The 21,735-nt window shown below is 38.4% G+C and overlaps 3 protein-coding genes and 1 long non-coding RNA gene across 6 annotated transcripts; 2 read left to right on the top strand and 2 right to left on the bottom strand.

Annotated features, from left to right (window-relative positions):
- Positions 1-1,826: 1,826 nt before the first annotated feature.
- Positions 1,827-2,867, bottom strand: LOC149678093 (speckle-type POZ protein-like). The gene has a single exon (XM_089836987.1). It carries the CDS (start codon positions 2,865-2,867, stop codon positions 1,827-1,829), a length of 1,041 nt encoding a protein of 346 aa, XP_089693113.1.
- Positions 2,868-3,756: 889 nt separating this feature from the next.
- LOC149678094 (ATP-binding cassette sub-family C member 1-like) lies at positions 3,757-15,892 on the bottom strand. 2 transcript variants are annotated; one of them, XM_089836102.1, is made up of 21 exons: positions 15,756-15,892; positions 15,259-15,435; positions 15,022-15,135; positions 14,824-14,961; positions 14,627-14,764; positions 14,378-14,442; positions 13,956-14,258; positions 13,423-13,597; positions 13,108-13,362; positions 11,429-11,632; positions 10,940-11,086; positions 9,174-9,264; positions 8,413-8,783; positions 8,187-8,354; positions 7,529-7,713; positions 7,210-7,297; positions 6,576-7,100; positions 5,865-6,064; positions 5,559-5,685; positions 4,110-4,879; positions 3,757-4,039 (listed from the first exon to the last, which is right to left on the bottom strand). In XM_089836102.1, the coding sequence occupies exons 1-21, from the start codon at positions 15,798-15,800 to the stop codon at positions 3,928-3,930; spliced, it is 4,398 nt and encodes a 1,465-aa protein (XP_089692228.1). In that variant the 5' UTR covers positions 15,801-15,892; the 3' UTR covers positions 3,757-3,927. The 2 variants fall into 2 exon arrangements, with proteins under 2 accessions (XP_089692228.1, XP_089692229.1); XM_089836103.1 differs by lacking the exons at positions 15,259-15,435; positions 15,756-15,892 and having other exon boundaries at positions 14,627-14,709.
- On the top strand, positions 6,143-7,756 carry LOC149678095 (uncharacterized). The gene is made up of 3 exons (XR_016366029.1): positions 6,143-6,354; positions 6,421-6,628; positions 7,622-7,756. It is a non-coding gene; the product is annotated as an uncharacterized LOC149678095 (long non-coding RNA).
- Positions 15,893-18,418: 2,526 nt separating the features above from the next.
- On the top strand, positions 18,419-20,999 carry LOC149678096 (methanethiol oxidase-like). Of its 2 annotated transcripts, XM_089836104.1 has the most exons (9): positions 18,419-18,543; positions 18,615-18,785; positions 18,925-19,268; positions 19,386-19,683; positions 19,760-19,941; positions 20,022-20,097; positions 20,211-20,332; positions 20,391-20,590; positions 20,654-20,999. In XM_089836104.1, the coding sequence occupies exons 2-9, from the start codon at positions 18,743-18,745 to the stop codon at positions 20,814-20,816; spliced, it is 1,428 nt and encodes a 475-aa protein (XP_089692230.1). In that variant the 5' UTR covers positions 18,419-18,543; positions 18,615-18,742; the 3' UTR covers positions 20,817-20,999. The 2 variants fall into 2 exon arrangements, with proteins under 2 accessions (XP_089692230.1, XP_089692231.1); XM_089836105.1 differs by lacking the exon at positions 18,419-18,543 and having other exon boundaries at positions 18,599-18,785.
- The last annotated feature ends 736 nt before the right edge of the window (positions 21,000-21,735 follow it).

The raw sequence follows: 21,735 nt of genomic DNA on the forward strand, positions 1-21,735 counted from the left end.
AATTATCCGGCATTTTACGACTAGCTCTCTCATTGGTCAACCAAATAACGGAACGCGAAAAGAGTGTTCCCGTGAACGGTAGGCCTACTTTCTCAAGGTCAAAACGAAGTCGCGTATCTGTAGGTTTTAGTGTTCCCTTCTTTGATTGGTTGAAGCTCTTTGGCCGTTGAGAGGCACGGTCGGATTTGGCGGGAAACTGCTCGAGTAATTTTCTGATTTTTAGTAGTAATATTGTCAACTTTGAAAATAAATTCAAAATTAAGTCAAATATGTTGGTGAATTTTACTACTATTTTGAAAAGAAATCAAAATACTTGTTTCAAATCTTCATGCTCACTTCGACATTATGACTGCTGGATTATCCATAGATTTTTAAGATTTTTTGTGAAAACTCATGTTGACGGCAACACTACTTTTCTCTTATAAAGATATGAAATTACATATTCATTCACCTCACTTCCTCTATTTCCATAAACACTCAAAAACTTGATCTATTGGTTATTGCACTTCCCTTGTCTTAACCTAATTATGCCGTACTATTTAATATTAATTTTACTTTATTAAATAACAATTTTTAGTTTAATAACTAAATCCCAAAAAGCATATTTAATTTTAAACTTGTAAAAAACATTTCTCATGAGTCATTCGTATCTACAGCGGCAATGAAATATTGTAATGTAGGTAGTACTGTATACTTAGTCAATAATTGTAAAAAGAAATAACCCTTTCAGTCAAATTCAACAACAAAATAAATAAATATTGCATCTCGTAAAAGCAATATTGATAAAAAATTTGAATTTAACAAGTCGGGCAAGACATATTAACCCCTCTCCCATGAAAACTCAAAAATAAAAAAAAAATTAGATTGAGTTTAGAATTGCTCAATGGAGAAATATATAGAACCACGTGTTCATTATTGACACCAGGTAGTTTATCTTTTGTTAGGTTGCGTTTTAACTCAAAAATTTTGAATTTGTGAATTTTAACCAACTCAAATCGTATTGTACACTGTAAATAATACCAATGCTCTTCAGTACTGTTTAACAAACTAACACGTAAATTCACGTCTATGCACAATTATAACACAATAATTGCTTCAAATATAGTATTGTAAATTGCTCTATCTAAAAAATTTGCCATTAGAAAAATGAAAATTCTCGTTAGCTTTTTGATACTGCGACTTATTTAGCAGTTAATGTAAATATAAGCCTATAAACTAATTCTACTAAACCAAAAACAAACTTCCAATTATGAACAAGTCATTTAAAACGTAATTAAACTCATCTTCCTATGCATTTAGGCTTAGCTAAAAAAAATTCAGTAGAATAACGTTTAAACTAAATGAACGTTTTCATCGTTTAATTCGCTTTTGTTTCTCTACTATGGATCAAACATTTCGGGCAATAATTTCAATTAAAAAAATAATATTAGCTCAAAAACTATTCAATTAATTGCCTTAAATTAAGATTAATTAATGCCTTAATTATATTCAAAATTGTTCAGTAATTTTAATCTATTAATATTTAACCCAAAAAGTTACAAATTAAAAATATATATAATTAAATTGGACATAATTAACAATTTTAAAAATTAACATTTTTTTCAAATCGATTAAATTAAAAATAATTTTATGTAATAATTATTGTTGTAATTATAATAGACATATGTATTTAATTCCTCGTTTACGCCATAATTAAGTGTATAAATTTTATCGGTGCCTTTTCAGTATTTTTTCTATGAATAAACGTTGCTGTTTCAAAAATTGTAAAACTAATACTGAAGCCAAGGATTGTTCTATTTTAACAGGAAAAAAATTTGATTACATTCTTAATCGGCGATTTTAGCCAATAACAAAAGAGCCTCTTTTTGCAAACTTTTTGACCGTTGCTCGCGAGCGAGGTTTAACAAATCCCAGGCGTTGTCCATCTTCAATTGTTGAATCAGTAATTTCTCGCTTTGCGATTTCAAATCTTGAAGGTCTAACATCTCGGCCATCTTCAACATGACGCCGCAAGTCTTGTCCAAGTTAGATGCCATCCCCAAGTACAAGTAATCCAGCAAGTCTTTCAGTTCTTCACCGTCCATGTCTTGACTGAAATCCACAACTCCGTCTTGACTCTCTTTCAACCCGCTAGAGAACATGGCTCGAAAGTACTCGCATCTCAGTGGTAGAATCCATTTGTGGCATTTGAACTCTTGACCTCTGGCTTTAAGGACAACGTCAGATCCCATTCCTTCCGCCAAGAGTTTCTTGACAATTTCGCGGGTGACGTCTGCGCCGGTTAAAGCCTTGGATATTAGCTGAGTCTTGGATACCGAGGTAGTCTTTGACGAGAGTTTACAAAGCGCTGGATCAAATTGAATATTCACTGTACCCTTGAATTGCAAAGTCAAATCACCGTTCGGTAGCATTGTCTCATGGTTATCTCTAATGTAGCTAATTCGTTTGGAATGTTGCACACCATTTCCACTCCATGTGCAGGAACCCCAATGATATTTTGTATTTTGAATATCCTCGAATCTATAAATCTGATATTCGCTAGGATCTCCCTTTATGAACACACTGATGTTGCTAGCAGAAACTGCCAGAGACGCCTCTGAAGGGATGGTTAAAATCCTCAAATATAGTGACATGGCTCTATGTCTGTCATGATCTTGTCTAGATCCTCGAGGGCACACCCTTGGAATGACTTGCCATTCGACTCCTTCATACGGTGTTGGCCCTTTATAATCGTAACCCTCGATAAACTGACCAAAATCATAACTGTAGCTTAAGAAATTTAAGATTTTAAACTCAAAATCAAACTCGAAAGTATGACGGTACTCCTCAGCCGAAGGGATTTTATACACGATGCCGTACTCAGTCATAACTCTAAAGTGGTTTGAGAGTAACTGGTAAAATAACCTTTTGAAAAGTAATTGTTCTTGAATTTGATGGGTTAGCGCGTGAAAATTATCTTATTGGTCAAAATGAATATAATTCTGAACGGTGGGTTCTCTATCACTGAAATGAGCCGAACTTAATTTCAAAATGGTGAACCATAGTAGGTAAAATAAATAAATTTAATCTCAAATTATGTATTTTTTACCCTTCAATCTTTCTAAAGATATCGTTTTCAGAATAGGGGGGGGGGCGTATCTGGTTTTTTAATTGTGTACGGTTTCCTCTTTTCACAATTGATACGTGGCCTATTACATGCTGTGATCTAATCTATGATCTAACCGTTATCTCAGTAGACAACCTCACAAGGGGCCGTATCCCAAGCTGTAATTTAATCTATGATCTAACCGTTATCTCAGTAGACAACCTCACAAGGGGGCATCTCCCAAGATGTAATCTAGGCTGACCAATCGGGCCTACAGTCACTCTCTCTCTCTGTAGCACTGAATAGAGATAGATAAATCTATTATCAGCAGCTGTCATTGATACACAACGCATTAGATAACTTGTGAAAAAATTTGAAGAACAAATTTCTTACTTGTCTAATGTCAAACGAGACTGCTGTGTTTATTTTTCGGGCCTAGAGTAGACCAATTTATCTGCTTTATAATTGTCAATCGCTTTGGTTTGGTTTAAATTTGAAATTGAAAGTCAAATATTTCTATTTTTCTATATAAACAGAGCGAGACTATCACCGACTACAGCGAAGAACTAAATTGCTTAAATACAAGCTGAAGTAAATGAAGCGAAATAATAAAAACCATAAAAATCAAAAACGCGTTAGATGTAGTTTTAATCACGATGAGCGAACGAATACATAATGAAACTTATTTTTTTAATTTGATTCCATTGACAACTTTTTGATTTGCTCTGATCAATTACTAATCCAATGATTATCGATGTCTTAACTAGTTGAGACAATTAAAATGTGCTAATTACATAGTAAAGACCATCAAGTACATGACATTAAACGTTCTTAAAGGTGATCTAGACTATATTGGCATCTTTGGCCAAATCGTAGAACATTGATTGTTCATTCTTCAAGAGAGCATCTGGAGAGTCGAATTCCACAATTCGTCCCTGATCGAGAACCATCACCCTATGAAGAGTTAAGTAACATAAAATTAGCCCCATTATTATAAGCCGGTTTAATAGGTAGGTAAACTAACTTGTCGTAGTCCAAGATGGTGTTAATTCTGTGCGCGATGGTGATGATGGTAGAGTGGGCGAATTCCTTCTTGATGGTCTCTTGAATGAGATCGTCGGTGTCCATATCGACAGAGGCCGTCGCTTCGTCCAAGATCAGGATCTTGGTGTTCCTCAACAAGGCACGGGCCAAGCAGACCAACTGACGCTGACCGACGCTCAAGTTGTTACCTCCTTCGGCCACGGGGTGATCCAGTCCCTGCTCGAGTGACGCCACGAAGGACTTCAGGTGCGAGTGTTCCAGAGCAGCCCACAGTTGCTGGTCATCTTTTTGTCCAAAAGGATCCAGGTTGAGTCTGAGCGTGCCCGAGAAGAGAACGGGCTCTTGGGGGATGATGGTCAGCCGCGATCTCAAATCGGACAAGCCCAATCGCTCCACTTCAACTCCGTCTATGACGATCTGACCGCGCACCCCCTCGATGAGACGGAAGAGCGCCATCGTCAGCGACGACTTTCCGGCGCCTGTCCGACCCACCACGCCCACCTTCTCTCCAGCTTCGATCTTGACATCTATGTCCTTCAAGACCAAATCCAATCCTTCTCGGTATCTGGTGCTGTAGTTCTGGAATATGATTTGTCCTCGTTGAGGCCAGTCGGCTGGGGGTTGAGATTCTGGTTTCTCCCACTCGGCCTCGGACTCCAAACGGCAGTATTCGTCAACTCTTTCTATGGAGACGACATTTGATTCCAAACCCGTAGAGCCAGCGATGAATAATTTCAGATATTGTACAAGCTGTTAGATCAAAATATTAAATTAGTACTTAATTTGCAGAAAATAAATAATTAGCGCAATTTAGTGATTTACTACCTAAATTCAAGGGAATTTATCGTTAGACATTTAAATTTAAAAAAATAATAATAAATTATAAAGCCTAAAGTGTAAGGATAATGATATTTCACCGGAAATATATAAATTAAAACAAAAGTGCCGATCAAGTAGGGGATAGGGTGCCTGGTCATGCCCGTTTCCCAAATTTCCTACCCTCTTTCCAGGACGTATTACCATTCCTGATATTACAGATGCAGTACAGCACCTCTCCGTGACGTTATCGTCACTCGGAGAAGTAATTAAGCTTGTCAATGAAATGTCATGAAATGGCAATTAAACGCTTTCTTGAAAACGTATCAGAATGTTATCCAAACTAGCTCCTACACTTTATAAAAATAAAAAAACATTCAAAAATGCGGCCCTAGGTTTAAAATTACATTGTCGCTAAAGCCTGATAGCTGTGATATTTTGCTCACTTAATCTGCCATTCAAACCCCTACATGCAATTCCATCTCTTTGTTAATTCTGTAACTATAAGTCATTGTATCGTCCTACTTCAGCGATGTTTCACAATCAAGCTAGTATCAAGAGTTAAAAGAAAAACCAGCGGAGATTTCGATTTACTGGCTTCGTCTTTACTTACCCGATCGGCATTAGCCAAGATCAATCCAACAAAATCAGCTGACAGAGTCCCTTTGCTCAAAATTATGAAAATTGCGGTGCAAAACATCAAGCAATTGCTCAAGATATTGTGGCGTACTGTCAGCCATCTGGAAAGAAATTGCATTTTATTGAATTGGAGAAATAAGTAGCCACTAGGAATGCCCGCTTTGCTTGGCATCCACTGCCCGATTTCAACACAAAGGTAAAAATGAAGTGTAGATGCTGATAAAAGGCTGTCTCTCCAAAACGAAAAAGACGCAATTAAAATAATCAGTGAATGAAATACCTTTGCGCCATGTTCATCATGTAGTTGGCGGCAGTGCATTCGTCGATCAGTTTCAAGAATTGTCCTTCGAAGTTCTGTCCGGCGTCACAAGCCCTGATGACAGTGCTGCCAGCCACCGATCCTCCCACGTGCGAAAACAAGAAAGAATTTCTCAAGCTAGTTATGCGCTTGAATTGACGATTGCTCGACATCAAGAAACGCTGTCAAAGATAAGGGAAAATTTTCAGTTTTAGAAGTAAATACCCCAGAAGTGGGCGCGAGCACTCCGGTTGGGGGGATAAGACGTGCATACTTTCTACAACATTTTGCAATAGTGCCAAAACTCTTTAAGAGATTCAATATTTAAAAGATTTTTAGAGTTATTTTATATTTCGCGAGGAAAGTTCTTGGTGGTGAAGTCTCAGTAAGTACAGTCCTGTGGTCAAGGCCTATTTCCCGTAGATATAAGGGCTTTTCAACGCTTAATGAGACTTTCTAAAAACTTGTAAATGTCTGTTAATTTTAGGAAATGTCGGTAATAATTTTGACTAAGTTGATGTTTTCGATTTTTCTCTAGTTTAAGTTGAAGCTCTCGAGGCTTTTAAATGCAACCAACTTCATGATAATTAAAGATCTACCCCTCACTCGTTACGAATTCTGTGTTTAACCACGGCAATTAACTATTGAGAGTGTTAATGAATAATTAACAGGAGACTGAAATCGAGTTCCTACCTGAAGTAAAAGGTATCCAACGACAACAAGAACGCAAGGAATTATGAATAATGGTAAATAAAATGCATTTCCTATCGGGTAAACAAATAAAAATATCAATCCCCTATTGGTCAACACTAACATTAAAGGTAATTGCTGATCGAGGGCGTCAATATCTTGGGAGAAACGATTGAGTATCCTTCCAAGGGGGGTCGTGTCGAAAAAGGACATGGGAGAACGAGATACACTCTCGAGCATTTTCCCGTGTAGACAGTTTGCCGCTCGTAGACAGCGAAAGATAGACATGGTTCCGTACAGAATTAGCATAATGGCTTGGCTTAGACCAATAACGAATAAGACCGCTATCCGGGTTGCCTTTAAGTCTGGGTTCGCTTGAAAATCTTCCTTTGAGTCCGCGCACCACAGAGACAGCCAATACACTGACGCGAAATTAAGGACTACACTACTAATGATTAATGATTCGATGATCGCACACCATGTTATACCGCAGGCTTTAAAATATGGCTTGTATTGTGATAAGGATATCTGCAAATGCACAATAACATTATCACGAGTTAAAATTTGAGTAGAGAAAACTAGTTCTCAAGATGCTAAAAAAAGTCCAAACTGCCTTCGTATATTAAAGAGCACATACATTTCCTCCTTTGAGCGTCTCTTTAGTCATGAGTTTTGCCTCATCTTCATGTGAGACTTTTCCTTGGGATGATTTGATATTTATCTTACTAAAAAAACGCATTACCAAAAATTCATAAAATATCAAAGCTTGTTAAACTTGAAAGAGTCAATTCAAGAAATTAAAAATAAAGGCTCTTCACAAACAGTACACGCCACAAGGCATTTGTCCACAAAGAAATTCGCTATTACCAAAAGATATTACTAATTTCTATGAATTTTTATCTTTTTTACTTCGAACTAGCTGTAGAAAGTTTAGATATAGCTCGATTTTTACTCACCAGGGTTCTTCTTTATTCTCGTCGCTCATGTCACTCATGTGTTGACTGAAATAATCTCTGGCCATTCCCTGACGACTCATGATTTCGTCATAGGTTCCCCTTTCGATGATTCGTCCGTTGTTCATGAAGAAGATCTCGTCCACTTCTCGGATGAAGCTCAAGTTGTGCGTCACCAAAACCCTCGTCTGTAAAAGATTGAAAACCTACTTGTCGAGCGAGCAAGGAACTTCCAAACAAAAGCAGCTATCAAAAGTGACCGACTCAAAAGGGTTTAATTTCGCTATTATCGAAGTTGCGAGGATTTAAAGCGCTAATCTTCTGGACACGAATTTTATCTTGCCAAAGGCAGGAACCAATCAGGCCTAGTGCATTTAGTCTGATTGGTTCCTGCCTTTGGATTAACTAGCCTTTACCAAGCTTAGCCACTGTGTAGTAGAAAAGTCATCTTTAAGGGGCATCAACGGAGCCACCCTTTGCTTTAAATTAAAATCTAGAGATATCAACTGAAATTTGTTTCACAGTGAAAACACTGATAATAATTACGGGACGCCATATTCAACTAATACCGGGATGCAAACGAAACGACATGTCGACCACACTCATTAGATTAATGGACTCTTAGCGCTTTCATATAAAATACAACAGTAGCGTTATTTACTTTGTTTCGAAGCAATCCCTTTGGTCCAATGACTTCGTTGAATAGATGTTTGGCCACGTGCGAGTCAACCGCCCCCAACGGGTCATCGAAGAGATAAACATCGTCATCGCGGTAAATGGCTCTGGCCACGTTGACCCTTTGCTTCTGACCACCACTCAAGTTGATACCCTGTCATGTAAAATTAGTAAACGAACGTATTACTAACGATAGCAACGATAATACGTACTCTTTCTCCTATCTCGGTTTCGTCATCAGCGGGAAGCTGGTCTAGGTCCGGTTGTAGGGCGCATGCGCGTATGACTCTGTCGTATCTTTCCCGATCCATTTCGTCGACGAAGAGTATGTTCTGTCTGAGTGAGGCATTCTGGATCCAGGCTTGTTGAGTGGCGTACCCCACTCTCCCGGCCACTCGCACCTCCCCCTCCACCTTCGGCATCTCGGACACCAAAGCGGACAAGAGGGAAGACTTGCCAGAACCCACCGGACCCACCACTGCCACCAAAGAACCACGGGACACTTTGAAATTGATGTCCCGAAGAGACGCCGCTGCTTCGTTTTCCAGGTTCCAACGAAACGTTCCCTTCTCAATCTCAATCGCTGACATTTTTATAGAAATAAATTGATGTTAACTTGGGACAAAATTGACTAATTGCGAGTTAAAAAATATCTGGACACAATCAAAAAGCGACATGTTGATTGGCTTTTTTTGCTAATGACATTTTTAGGTGATAGTTAAGACTATCCTTGGTTTCATTCTAAAATTGATTATTGTGATAAGCCAGAATTTCTATTGACCGCGGCATAAAGCTACTGTGGAAACCAACCCAATGATTATAGGAGGATTTTTTTTGTTTATACCAATGATCCGAATTGGTGGATTAAGTTCTGAAGAAGTTCCTTCAAAATTAAGAGATTAAATTGCGTAGGAAGTTTTACCGGAAATAAATAGCAACCCATCTCATTTTTTCACGTCATTAATTGACATACCAAATTGGGCGTCGCTAGCCATCTGCTCCACGTAATTCTTGGTTTCCCCAAGACGCAACAAGTTTGCAATTCTTTTTACCGAGACATGTGTCTGTAGAGAATTAATTAGTGAATTTCCGTTATTTTGAGATTTTTCAACTAAAGGGAAGGTCAAAGTGTGACAATCCTGTACAATTATTTTTCTAAAAGCAATACCTCTTTGTAGGAAAAATGTTTTGTACTATCAGGGATAGATTTATTTTTTTAAGACGGAATGGGTAACAGGGTTATTCGGGTGCGCGTCCAAGTCCACGACCCCCTTACCCGTGACGGTGGGATATGAAAGAAGAGGCGGGTCTTATTTTCGTTATGGCGTTGTATGCATATCCGGGTCAAATAAACGTAGTCTGTCATAGGTCGACAATAAGGTTTTTACGCTTCCAATCACGCTACCCTATCCCCAATTTCAACATTCAAAGAAATCGAGGGAAATTTTAAAAGCAAAAGCAAGTATTTTTAGAATAGCCTTAAGGCACCGGGATATTACAATTATTGGGTGTTTCACCGAATTCTTTCTCTTTCAAGCGCTTCTGGCCATAAGTTCTTTTTATAAATTTGTAAGATGCGAAAATTATGCGTCGGCATAAGTCTATGTTGTAAACTAAAACTTTCTGTACGTGTATTAATCGCGCGTTAAGTACGTAATCATTTTAGCACTGTTAATGGTAACTCGATCATCGAGTGGGTAATCACGAAAACTTTATGTTCTTCTATTAAGGGTTATTTGTGTGTAATCATTTTAGCATTGTTGTTCTTAAAATGGTCTTACGGGTAATCATTTTAGCAATGTTAAGGGTAGCGCATCGAGGGGCTACTCGCTCAAAATTTTTCATTGTGTCGCACTACTACAATTGTAACATAAATTTATTGAAGTAAGGATTACAATAATAATAATAATAATAATAATAATAATAATAATAATCTAAGCTTTGCCTATGAAGGGATTTCCACACTAAGCCTTGGGCTTGTTTACAGGTGGGTCCCTTTACAATGCATAGAGGGGTGGTGGCTAGCCCCTATGCCACAGCTAACCGACAGCGCCCTATACTAACTATTACCGTTAACCTCTGCAAGTTTTGATGGAAAGGAGAAACCGGGTTAGACCGCGGAGGAAAACTCCTTTGACAAGCGGGGAGAGAACTTGCAAACTCTACGCAGAAGGATTTGTTCCGAGATTTTCACCCGGTGCCACAGTCCGGGATCGAACCCGGAATCCTCTTGCTGCGAGGCGAAAGCGCTAACCGCTACGCCACCCCACTACTACGGGTAATCATTTTAGCACAGTTAAAAGTAGTAGTACATACATTTTATGTACGCCTGTTAACTAGGGTACGATGTGGCTACTATTACGAGCTCTTGGGTCGTCTTGTTCACTGCTCTTTTGGGAACTGTTGTAACGGTACGCCGAGTTTACTAGAACCGCCGTAACGGGGAAACTGGGGTTTCGGGAAGCCGCTATTTGGGGAACAGCGGTTACGAGGACCGCTATTGTGGGATTCGCTCATACCGGAATTGCTTATATGAGTTCTTCCCGATAATAAGGTGGGAACCGAAAAGTTTCGTCATATCATATCTACTTCTATAATGTACCAAATAACGTCAAATGCTATTCATTTTTCCAAAATCTAGAAACTATCAAATCTTTAATTATCTTAAACACTTAATATATTTAGTAAAAGAAGCTAACAGTAGATTTATCTTTTGACCCTCCCGGACACCGTTCTTACCAAAACTAGGGTATTTATTAAATCCGGAAACATGACCATTGACGTCGCTAATAATCGCGACAACTGAAAGGACACGAAAGCTTTCCTCGAGGTCAGAACGTTATCGTCGTCGATTAATACGTACATGGCGAAACACGGGTAATTAATCTGAAAATTTAGAAACAATGTCTGTAGGATCTTAAAATCAATAGGGAGGTAAAAAGAGTGTATAAGTCCTGAAGATGGAGAGTTTAACAAGAGTTGATGACCACCCACAGTAAAACTTAAACCACCTTCAACCCGTGTTCTTATCTCATCACTGTAATGTGGCGTTAACGGCTTTCTTGAGCCTGGCAAAAGCGTAGAGATTTCTGTGATATCCGCCATTTTGAGGCGAGTGAGAACGCTTAAGCCAGAAACAGATACGGAGCTGAAATCTCTACAACTCTATGTTCCCCATGCACGATCTATAATAATAATCCAAGTCTTCTAAAGTTTTTATGTTCGTACCAAAACCGGTACGAGAGCAGCTATAAATCCATTTATTGTTTTAAAGAGGCCTTGTTTCTTCAGCAGCGCAGTTTCTTTTTTCCTGATTTCAAGAACAATTCTGTGGAATGATTTCTCCCAGGCGTACAACTTCAAGACGCGGATTCCGTTCAAGATTTCACTCATCATTTTCATTCTCTTGTCCTTAAGCATCATCAGCTCGATCTAATAAACGAGATGATTCAAGAAACTGTTCACAGAAACTCCACAGCTTAAATTCGTCTCAATAAAGTGCATCAGGTGAACTGTTGTAACTTAAAGGGTTTGTAAAAAAGGCATCGGTGGGTGGGTAAAAATTATTTCAAATACGTCATAGGCACGTGACTGAGGAGAGGCGTCGTTCAAAGAAGCTTAGTTCGCTTTATTTTGAAAAATAGTGCAATATTGCGAAATACAAGGACTACGTGTCCTGTCCCATTACAAGTGAGGTCTTTGTATCTTGGCGTCACGTGGTACCTGTGGCAGATTTGAAATAATTTGTCTCATCCACCTATGCCTTCTTTAACTGGCGAGTTCCAAGTTCGAAGGTGTTTACAAGAAACTCAAAGGAGTAGTATCTGCTCTTTGCAATTTTAGGTACTAAAATCAAAGCCAGCTGACCATCCGCGTATGCTGAGGAGTGAAAACGAGAGGAATTGTTCTCACTTTTTAGATTGAAAACCTTAAATACCACAACGGGAGAAAGGAAAAACTTGATTATCGCTTATCACGTGGCAAGGAGCCTCAGATTTCCTCAATTTCGCACTACGAACTCTCCTCTCGTGAGAATGTTGATTGTAATTGCTTCATTAATACGAAATTTATTTTGAAATTAGTACATTTTGTGTTGGAGAGAAGGCACAAAATAGTAACTCAATAAAGAAACAGTAACCCACGTGACAAGAAGGACCCAATTTTACCCCCTTGGACCCCTTTCTCCCAGTTTATGCTCGCGGAGTTGAATTCAAGAACATTCCACAATCCATCTCTATTTTTACTAGTCACTGGTTATACCAGAAGTGAGATGAGACTAGAAGTGAAGGGCTCTAGCATTGGTACTAATAGATCCTGGCACTAGTGAACAAATTTGAGGATTTTATGCCGCTTCCATCTCGCCTACACTAGAGAGAAAAAATTGGTCTAGTTCCAAAAAACATTCCCTACCCCCTTCCCCTCAACCTAAAACCGCGGATCACGGGCGCGGGTGCTTGAATCTAGTTCGGCCGTCTACCGCCACGAGCGTCTCACGTTTTTGAGGGAAAATTCAGAAACCGCTACCAGAGGGCCAACCGATGGTGTCTTATCAAGAATATTCACTTTCGCCAAGTGAAGAATTTGGTTAGCTCAGTACTTCTGGTCTCATCTCATTTCTGGTTATACTAGCATAGTTTCGTTGCCTACTGTAGGCAATGTGACAACGACCTAGAACAGAAGAAGTTCTAGCCTATACTTGAGGTGCTGCCTACGTAGGCAACTCTTGAAAAGTATGTTTGTTCGAGAATTGAAAGCACTCTATCATCTTTTCGAATGCGAAATTTTTGAAAAGTTTTATTATAAATCACTGTTAACATTTCATTGATGCATTCTACTGGAGATTGGTAATACTTTATGCGTAAGGTTCCGACTAGGGTCTGAATATGTTTTGGTTTGATAACATTTACCTGCAATTCTTTGCATTTCCTGGTGCTGAGATAGTTCAGTGGAAGAAGAAAAACAATAGGTACGATGCCAGCAAAGGCCGAATAGCCCAGTTCTTGATACATGAAGGCGAAGCACAGTACTGTTTGTACCGGGACCGACCACAAGAGGCACAGTTGGGGCGACAGAATTTGGAATCTGTTCGTGTCCACGTACATCGTGTTCAGTATTTCGCCCATGGTCAAGTCACGTCGATCGCTGCTCGTCAAGCGAAATGTCTGCTTCGACGAATCTCATTAATGAACTAGCGTTCCACTATCACCATAACATTAACTTACTTTTTTGTACAGAACGTGCATGGTGGCGGATTTGAGTCTCAGTCCTAGTTTGGTGTGGAAAATGGCGCTGCCTTCTTGCAACAAAGATTGCGCGAAACTGGCCAAACCGTAAAGGCAAGCGTAGAAAATCCCCTTCCACAAAGGATCTTCGCTCGAAGAGTAATCAATGATGGAACTAAAACATAAGTCAATAAACTGATGAACTGTTTTAAAGTTTACTTAATGCATCGTGGCCAACCACTTGCAATTCAAACCTCTGTTAGAATCACTTTTAAAGAATATTCAGTAGAATGAAAACTTTCAGCTTAACATAACTGACCCCCAGAAACGCAAAATGTTATTGCTCATGTGATTGGACCTTTCTCTACGCTTCAATACGAGCAAACAAACAACTAACAGCAACAAAGGAACTTCATTTCACACTCAAGTGAAAACCATGTGCCAACTTGTTCGTTTTATTTAAATTTGATTTCCCATAAATAATCTCTTATGTTATGAAGTTTCATATATGGTTAAAAAGTGAAACTGTTTACCCTGTCAAAAGGGCAGGACCCACAGAGACTACGTCGGACAGAACTTGTAGGACCACTCCAGCAATCAAGCAAGGCCCGATTGTCCTCAACAAGGGCCAAGTGATTGACTTCCTTAAATCTATCCCTCTGTTTCTTTCTTCCGAAAATCTTTTCATTTCCATTTCATTGCCGTAATTTTTGGTCTCATCTTTCGGTTTCCAGTATTTTTCGAATATGCGCGAGACAGTCAGCGCTCGCTCCGCGTCATTCAAGTCGTACACATCCGATGGCTCCAGGTTTTTCTTCCAACCTTTCCACAGGGAGCTACAATTCGTTAAAAAAAAATGAAAGAAAAACTTGAAAATTAGAATTACAATACAATAATTTCTTCAAATAAGGGAAATAAGCAATATATAAGAATTCAAGAGTGAGAAAAGATTTACCTAGTAATCCATGAATGAACCATACGTGAACAAAACGATGCGTCATCTTCCCTTGATTTCTTAATCTTTTGAAATAATCATCTTTTTGTTAAGGATTTTTAATAGAAAAAACTTAGTTTATATGTGCCATAAGTATGACACTAAAACCTGACTGAGAACTTAATCAAGAGCGACAAGCGAGAAGGCTAGAGCTCCTAGTAATCAGTGTCAAACTTATAATACATAAACAACAAATTCGTAGCATATTACCATTTCACCTTCGATTTCGTACGTATGTTTTTCGCAGTGCGAAGAGGCGTCACTCAGTGTGTGTAATACGAGGGTAATTACTACTAAAGGGTAAATTGCACACTCAATTACCAACCCGAAATAGTCATCTCTGTTGTTCTGAAATATTTCACGTTTCTATTTTGCTGCAATTGTAAGGAAAGAAAACCTTTGCTTACTTGTAAATAGTACTTGATGATGGTGGATCTCAGTGTGATAGTTTGCGTTAGTGATAAGAGGAACCAAAAGCATGTCAGGATTCCCGACAACACCGTGCCACCCCCTCTGCCGTAAATGACGAGGAATAACGCCAAGATCTGCAACACGTGAGTTCACATTAATTCAAAAACGCGATGGATTATTTTAAAATGTCTTACGTAAGTTCCAAATTGAAGGACGACCGCCAAATTGTCAACGACTTGAAAATCGCCGTAGTATATTTGTTTAGCAAATTTTAAGACGCTAATTGCGGCCAGTAACAAAACCAAGAGCTGAAAACACAAATCAAAACTAGTGCCTAAGTTTTAGATATTACAGTGGATCCTGCTACTGCGGATGTACAACAATGCGTATTGCAATGATGCTTTGTGCTCGTTAGGTGCCTAAGGACTTACACTTTTCGTAATGGTAAGATGAGAACAACGGACGCTTCGCCGCTCCGACTTGGCGATCAACGCGATTTCCAATGGAAGGAACAACCAGAGTATCGCGCATGGCACCCAGACCAGAATGGTCTTTTGAAAACAAGGAGTCAAGTCTGGATCATCCGTGTACCATGTCAAATTTGCGTCCTATTGAATATAATAACAGAGTTCATGATTAAAACGCAAATGTCATCAGTTAATGTATTCAGGACCTTGGTAAAGTAATACAACTAATAAGAATTATGGAGATTGGAACTGATTATATCATTAAGTCTTTGTGACTTAATGCTGTCATGATAAAATTGCAGTAGCTAACACTAATCACACAGTTAACTTAACATATTTAATCGCCTTTCGATACTCATTTGTTATGTTTATTAAAAATGTATTCCTCTAGCCTCATAATCATTGATATACTTAGCAATTTATTGTAAATGTTGAAAAAAAAAGTAAAAAGAAAAACATACCCAAAATGGAGATTCACAAAAATCATCCAAAATGAAGGAACCCATTTTAAGATGATTAACACTAAAATCTTTGCTAAAAAATAAGCTATTTTTCTAACAGGCCAGTCGCTGTTATGTTATCGGACGAATAACTAATTCTTTCAACGTTTTCCAGTAAACCGTTATTTTGATGGCATAAAACAGTACATTAAAAGACCTTGATCGAGTCTCACTAGCAAAACACAAGTGCATTTCAGATCAAATTCGTCTACATTGGAGCTGAAATACCAGACTTCTGGCGATAAAATCGTTCTTTTATATGAACTGTACATTTTGTCCTTATTCCTAGGGAAGATTATATGATGATCTTTAGATAGCTGATTACAAACTATATTTGTAGAACATAAAGAGTAAAATTTATTTTACAAATTTGTCCTTGTAAAGATAATCTCATCGTTAAATGAATAGAAGAATTCATTTCAATTTCACGAAAGATAAGAGATATCTAAATCTCAAATTACAAAAAGATAACCATGTTAAGGCTGTGAAGAATACACAGCTCTTCTAAAACAAATTCAAAGACAGTGGACACAATGGGCAGTAAATCAGTTCTGGATTAAACAACTAGGCTTATCGGAGGTGACTTATTTCTTGCCCTTGTGACGGTGTGAGCCTTTGGGGACACCACTCTAATCCATCGGGGACCCCACTGCGGATAATGGGACAGATAACCATGAGACCTCAAGATTTAATGTTTCACTTTAAAAAACAATTCCAACAAGATTATTTCATTTCAGTAGTAAGTTTCTATAGTTCGCCATTTTCGAAGCAGTTTATGATGTTTTCAACTTTTTGGAATAAACACTGACTGTGCGTAGAGGAAGTACAATCCTCTGTACTAGCAGACCTTGCCAAACGCTAGTGTTTTACAACGAAAAACAAAATTTCATATTTCTCGCTGTCAACGCTTTTATTCCACCTATTTTCTAACGTTAAATTTCACGATATGGGATTAAGATAATTCATATTATATAAATATAATAACCCTTCTCTGATAAAACTCAATCCATAAGTTATTTGAAATAAAATGTAGAAGATTGGCCTAAAAGTTGAATTTTGATAATGGTAAAACAAAACAGGCACTTATAATTGACCATGGCTGTTGAAAACATGTAAAACTATTATAACAAATTGAGCACTCTAGCGGTGCTTCCTGGCGCACGGGAACTAATAACCCAAGATGGTGACTTCCCCAGCCCCTATGGTGTTTGCTTCTCTTTTGCAAATTAATGGAATGGTCTATGATAAGTTTTTAATCGTTGTAAATTGATAACATTAAAATCATTTATGAATCTTTTTAAAAATACTTAATTTTAATTTTGCATAAAATAAATTCCATTTATAACGAAAGATATTCGCAATTCTACTTTAATTACCTCTCATAGTGACGATGACGTCACGGAGAGGTGTTACACTGGACATATCTGTGTGTATGTGTGTCGGGAATCGACCAACTTGTATACTCTAAATTTCCAAAAGTTGTTAAAGAGGAATACGCTAGAATTAAAACGTAAACAATAGCTATGTTTCAAATGATTTTAGGAATAAAGTTTCTTATAACGACTCAACTTGAATTAAGGTAAATTAATGACGATTAAAATAATAAATATAAATTACATTTATTTAATTATTTAAAAACAAATCTTTTAAGTGGGTAGATAGCCCTTGTCTCGACTCGGAGAGGTTTATTTTGGTCTCCCAACTTGTTTTAAAATACACGGTACATGTAGGCCTAGAGACAAATATTATATAAAGTCGTTTATCAATGTAGATAGATTTCCTATCTCTGTCTGAAGACTTCATAGCTTCAATTTAACCTTGAGAATAAACTGTCATCAATTGAAATATCAAGTAAACGTCTTTAGGATACGCTTTCGACTGCTTCTCATTCTGTCCTAACTTTTTAATAATCAAAATTAAAGTTTATTTAATAGTACATGGTCCCATGTGAGATCAGTTTTCTATGCTGCAATTTGATTACAAGCAACCGAGGTATTTATATCTTAAGTTTTCATATTTCAATAGAAAAAAACCTGTTTGTTTGACTTGCGCATTTTTTGAGGAACTGGCCTGAGTGACCTCTCCATATTAAAAAACACGTGATGGTAAACAACTGTGAGATGTAATAGGGCTACGGTGATATCTGTGTAGGTTTGATCATAAGTTTATAAGTGATATGGTCCATAAGTATAACACTATGCTTCGTAAGGCTAGAGATAGCTCGAGCTAGTTCGAGAACGACTTGAAATAAGCCTTTGACAACGCCTCACCAGGCGTCGCTTTGCGAGAATCTATGACCTACGTCATTCACTTCATGACAATCTCTCAGTAACCAGTGACAAACTTATGGAGTGAACATATCTCATAAACTTATGGTATAACCCTTAAATGTATGTAATAAACTGAAAGACAATGCTAATTTAATTAAGGGGTCATCCCCTATCACACCCCTAAACATAACTTGTTTATTGGGTGTCCTTTGTTACGGTAATAGCCGTACCATTATTGCATTGGTGTCACCGTAGACCGTACATTTCACACTTGTAAACGATTACGACTTGATCCAATTTCTTCACGGAAAAAAACGCACTCGAACGATATTTCAAGTGAAATTCAAAGTCTAAACATCCTACTTCTGTTTAGATTTAGTTTTTAAAATATTCTGCGAAAAAAAAAATCGCTGAAGTGACAAATCAATCGGGATTTAGCTGCGAAGGATTTTTATTTAAGTTGTTTAAAAAATATTTAGGTAAGTTTATATTATTATTAAACACTGAATTTATTATTTTACAGTTAATTAGTTTTGTAATTTTTTTCAAGGGTATAAAACCAGAAGTTTAGGCACATTTTAGGATCACTCTTCAATTTTATTGTCGGGGCAAAGAACGTCCGGTATTTCGACGTTTAACTGAGGTTTGAATTGGGAGCGAGTGAAGATCCATTCCATTATGTCGGCTGAATCATCAAGCGAAGTTGAAGAACTTAAGCCAGGTGAGTTACGCGGCTGCATAAGTGTAAGTAATTGTCGTCCAATGACAATTCTGGACCATCCATTACTTAGAGAGTTAGCGAGGAGTTAATTTATTTATGGAGTACATGATTTATGGTGTTTAACGTTTGCCAATTTTAGGGCGTTGTGGGCCGGGTTACTTGACGCCATTGGACGCCATGAAGGGTCCGAGGGAGAAGATCATGTACGTTACGTGCGCCCAGCCCTACCCCAAGTGCAGCAAGGTCCCTGATTACTTGGCTACCGTCGACGTCGACCCGAATTCTCCGACCTACAGTCAAGTCATTCACCGTTTGTGTGTCACGAACGTCGGTGACGAAGTGCATCACACCGGATGGAACGTTTGTAGCAGTTGTCACGGGAAACCACTTTGCAGAGATCGCCTGTTGATGCCCTGTCTCAACAGCGACAGGATCTACGTTTGCGATATGAGGAAAAATCCCAGAGCTCCGACCATTCAAAAGGTAAGTAATGGTCAATGATGTCCATGATCGGATCTTGCTGCAAAACTACTTATTTGCTGCTTCTATTCAGAGTTACTAAGTCCGTTGTTGAACTTCACGTGTTCATTTTGATTTCAGGTCATTGAAGGGTCGGTTCTCCGCGAGACATTCGATGTAAGTGCACCTCACACCACTCACTGTTTGGCTTCGGGTGAAATTATGATTAGCACGATGGGCGACGGGCAAGGTAATGGGAAAGGTTCATTCATTCTGCTGGACGGCAAGACGTTCGAGCCCATGGGCATTTGGGAAAGGGATACCCAAGATGGAATTCTGGGTTACGATTTCTGGTACCAGCCTCGATTCAACATCATGATCAGCACCGAATGGGGACCACCCAACGAATTCAAGAGGGGATTTGATCCTACCCAAGTTTGTAAGTTAAAACTCAAGTACTTTCCCCTTAGTCCTCGATAGTTAACTGCCGAAGTTCGACTTGTTACCTCTAATAGCGCAATACGGTCACCACTTGAACTTGTGGAACTGGAAAGAGCGTACTTTGTTGAAACGCATCGATTTGGGTGATGACGGGTACATGCCTCTGGAAGTTCGTTTTGCGCATGACCCCTCTAAATCTTACGGATTTGTTGGATGCGCTTTGTCATCTACCGTCTTCAAGTTTAGTTTGGAAAACGTAACTTTCATCTCTTATTTAGTGTCTTGAGGTCATGGATAATCGGTTACGCAAATAAAATTTGTTTGTACAACTGCTAGGGTGATTGGACCGTGAAGAAGGTTATCTCTGTGCCAGCTATTGAGGTTCAGTATTGGATCTTACCCGAGATGCCAGGTTAATATCAAATTAGTGTTGTTACCATAAGCTTACTCCTTGCACTGCAAAACTTTGCTCCTTATCGTAATTGTGTTCAAAGCAGTTTAACTTCTATAATTCATTCATCGTAGGCATAATTACCGACATTCTTATGTCACTGGATGATAAGTACTTGTACTTCAGTAACTGGGTGCAAGGCGACATTCGTCAGTACGACGTAACGGACCCTGACAATCCCGTTCTTACAGGCCAGGTATCGAAACTCTACTACTTTTTATTTGCAAGTTATAAATTTTCGTTTGTTGGAGCAGATTTATCTTGGAGGTAGTATGGCTGAAGGTTCAGTTGTGCAACCCAAAGATATGAATCAAACACCACTTTTGTGCGTCAAAGGACGACCCATTCGCGGTGGACCTCAAATGCTGCAGCTAAGTTTGGACGGGAAGCGATTATACGTTACAACGTCGTTGTACACGAGCTGGGATAAACAGTTTTATCCGCAGATAGCCTTGCAAGTTTACTTTTAATGATTTCAAGGTCAAATCAGTATTTTTTGTTAAGATTTGATCTCTAGGGGAGGAGCTATGATGTTGCGAGTTGACGTCAATACCGATACAGGTGGTTTGACGCTAAACCAGGATTTCTTGGTCGATTTTGGTCGCCAGCCTAATGGTCCGGTTTTGGCCCACGAGATGAGATATCCGGGAGGTGATAGTACATCAGATATTTGGTGTTAAAAAATAAGCCCAATATGTAATCAGTTAAACTAAAGGTGTTGGATCTGTTTGTAGCTTAGTTAGGCCTATTTTTAAGAATACTATATTTTGATACCCATTAATCAATGTGTTCAATTGTTTTGATAATGTAACTTTAAGAATAATAATAAAAACGATAAAATCTTTTTGAAAGTCGATGTAAAATAGTGTACATGGTTTTTTAAATCTTGTTTACTAAGACGGAAATACGTTCAGTAACGAGAATTTCACGGAAATCGCGGTTTTCTTGATGTGTGGTTGATGGGCTCGTCACAGTGACGTAAAAGGTTGTTGAACGGAAAAGTGACATTTTGAAGTTAGAGCTGTTTTCGAAAATGGAGTTGGGGAAACGTCTTACTGGCCCACAAGCGCAAATGGCTCTTTTCAATTATTAACGAGCTCACAAATAATGTAATTATTTAAGAAAATTATGTCCATTTGAATGGTAGATGTAGTTTTGTAAAGAAAACTAATACAATTACTGTAGGAATAGCATTTCGGGAATTTAATTTTTAAATCCCGCGCCAACTTTTCGTCTGTCACGTGTTCAACAGTGAAGCGCTACGTCACGCCATCAAAAAAACGATATCCATTATATTTTTTTTGATGGGCAAGCGCTGGGCATCATGACCTCAAAACCGGAAACGCCAAAAAGCGTACAGTAGGGAAAATGAGACATCGCTTAGTAAGCGCTGTCATCAAAGAGGGTTACTGAACGTACCCATGCAGTTTAAAAAGATCCTTATTATTTCTCAGCTTACAGTTACACTACAGTAGTAGCCAGGACCGGAAATAAGCACAGGACACTGGTCATTATCCAATAAAATTTTAAAATGTCCCATAATTTTGTTAAAAACTAAGGGGGGTCACTGCTCACAGAACAGTTTTTGACCAATAAATT

Source organism: Phalangium opilio, unplaced genomic scaffold (assembly GCF_054372755.1).
Source record: "Phalangium opilio isolate 3A_F unplaced genomic scaffold, DU_Popi_V2 ptg000042l_1, whole genome shotgun sequence".
Classification (NCBI taxonomy): domain Eukaryota; kingdom Metazoa; phylum Arthropoda; class Arachnida; order Opiliones; family Phalangiidae; genus Phalangium; species Phalangium opilio.

Bases quoted from the DNA above. Each gene is read 5' to 3' on its own strand.
- LOC149678094 (XM_089836102.1), bottom strand. From the start codon at position 15,800: ATGGGTTCCTTCATTTTGGATGATTTTTGTGAATCTCCATTTTGG. The intron at 14,443-14,626 runs GTAATATGCTAC...TTATTTCAAAAG, and splicing joins ACGAAATCGAAGGTGAAATG to ATTAAGAAATCAAGGGAAGA. The intron at 9,265-10,939 runs GTAAGAACGGTG...AATTCTCTACAG, and splicing joins TAATAAATACCCTAGTTTTG to ACACATGTCTCGGTAAAAAG.
- LOC149678096 (XM_089836104.1), top strand. From the start codon at position 18,743: ATGTCGGCTGAATCATCAAGCGAAGTTGAAGAACTTAAGCCAG. The intron at 18,786-18,924 runs GTGAGTTACGCG...TGCCAATTTTAG, and splicing joins AGTTGAAGAACTTAAGCCAG to GGCGTTGTGGGCCGGGTTAC. The intron at 19,684-19,759 runs GTAAGTTAAAAC...TACCTCTAATAG, and splicing joins ATTTGATCCTACCCAAGTTT to CGCAATACGGTCACCACTTG.
- LOC149678093 (XM_089836987.1), bottom strand. From the start codon at position 2,867: ATGACTGAGTACGGCATCGTGTATAAAATCCCTTCGGCTGAGGAGTAC.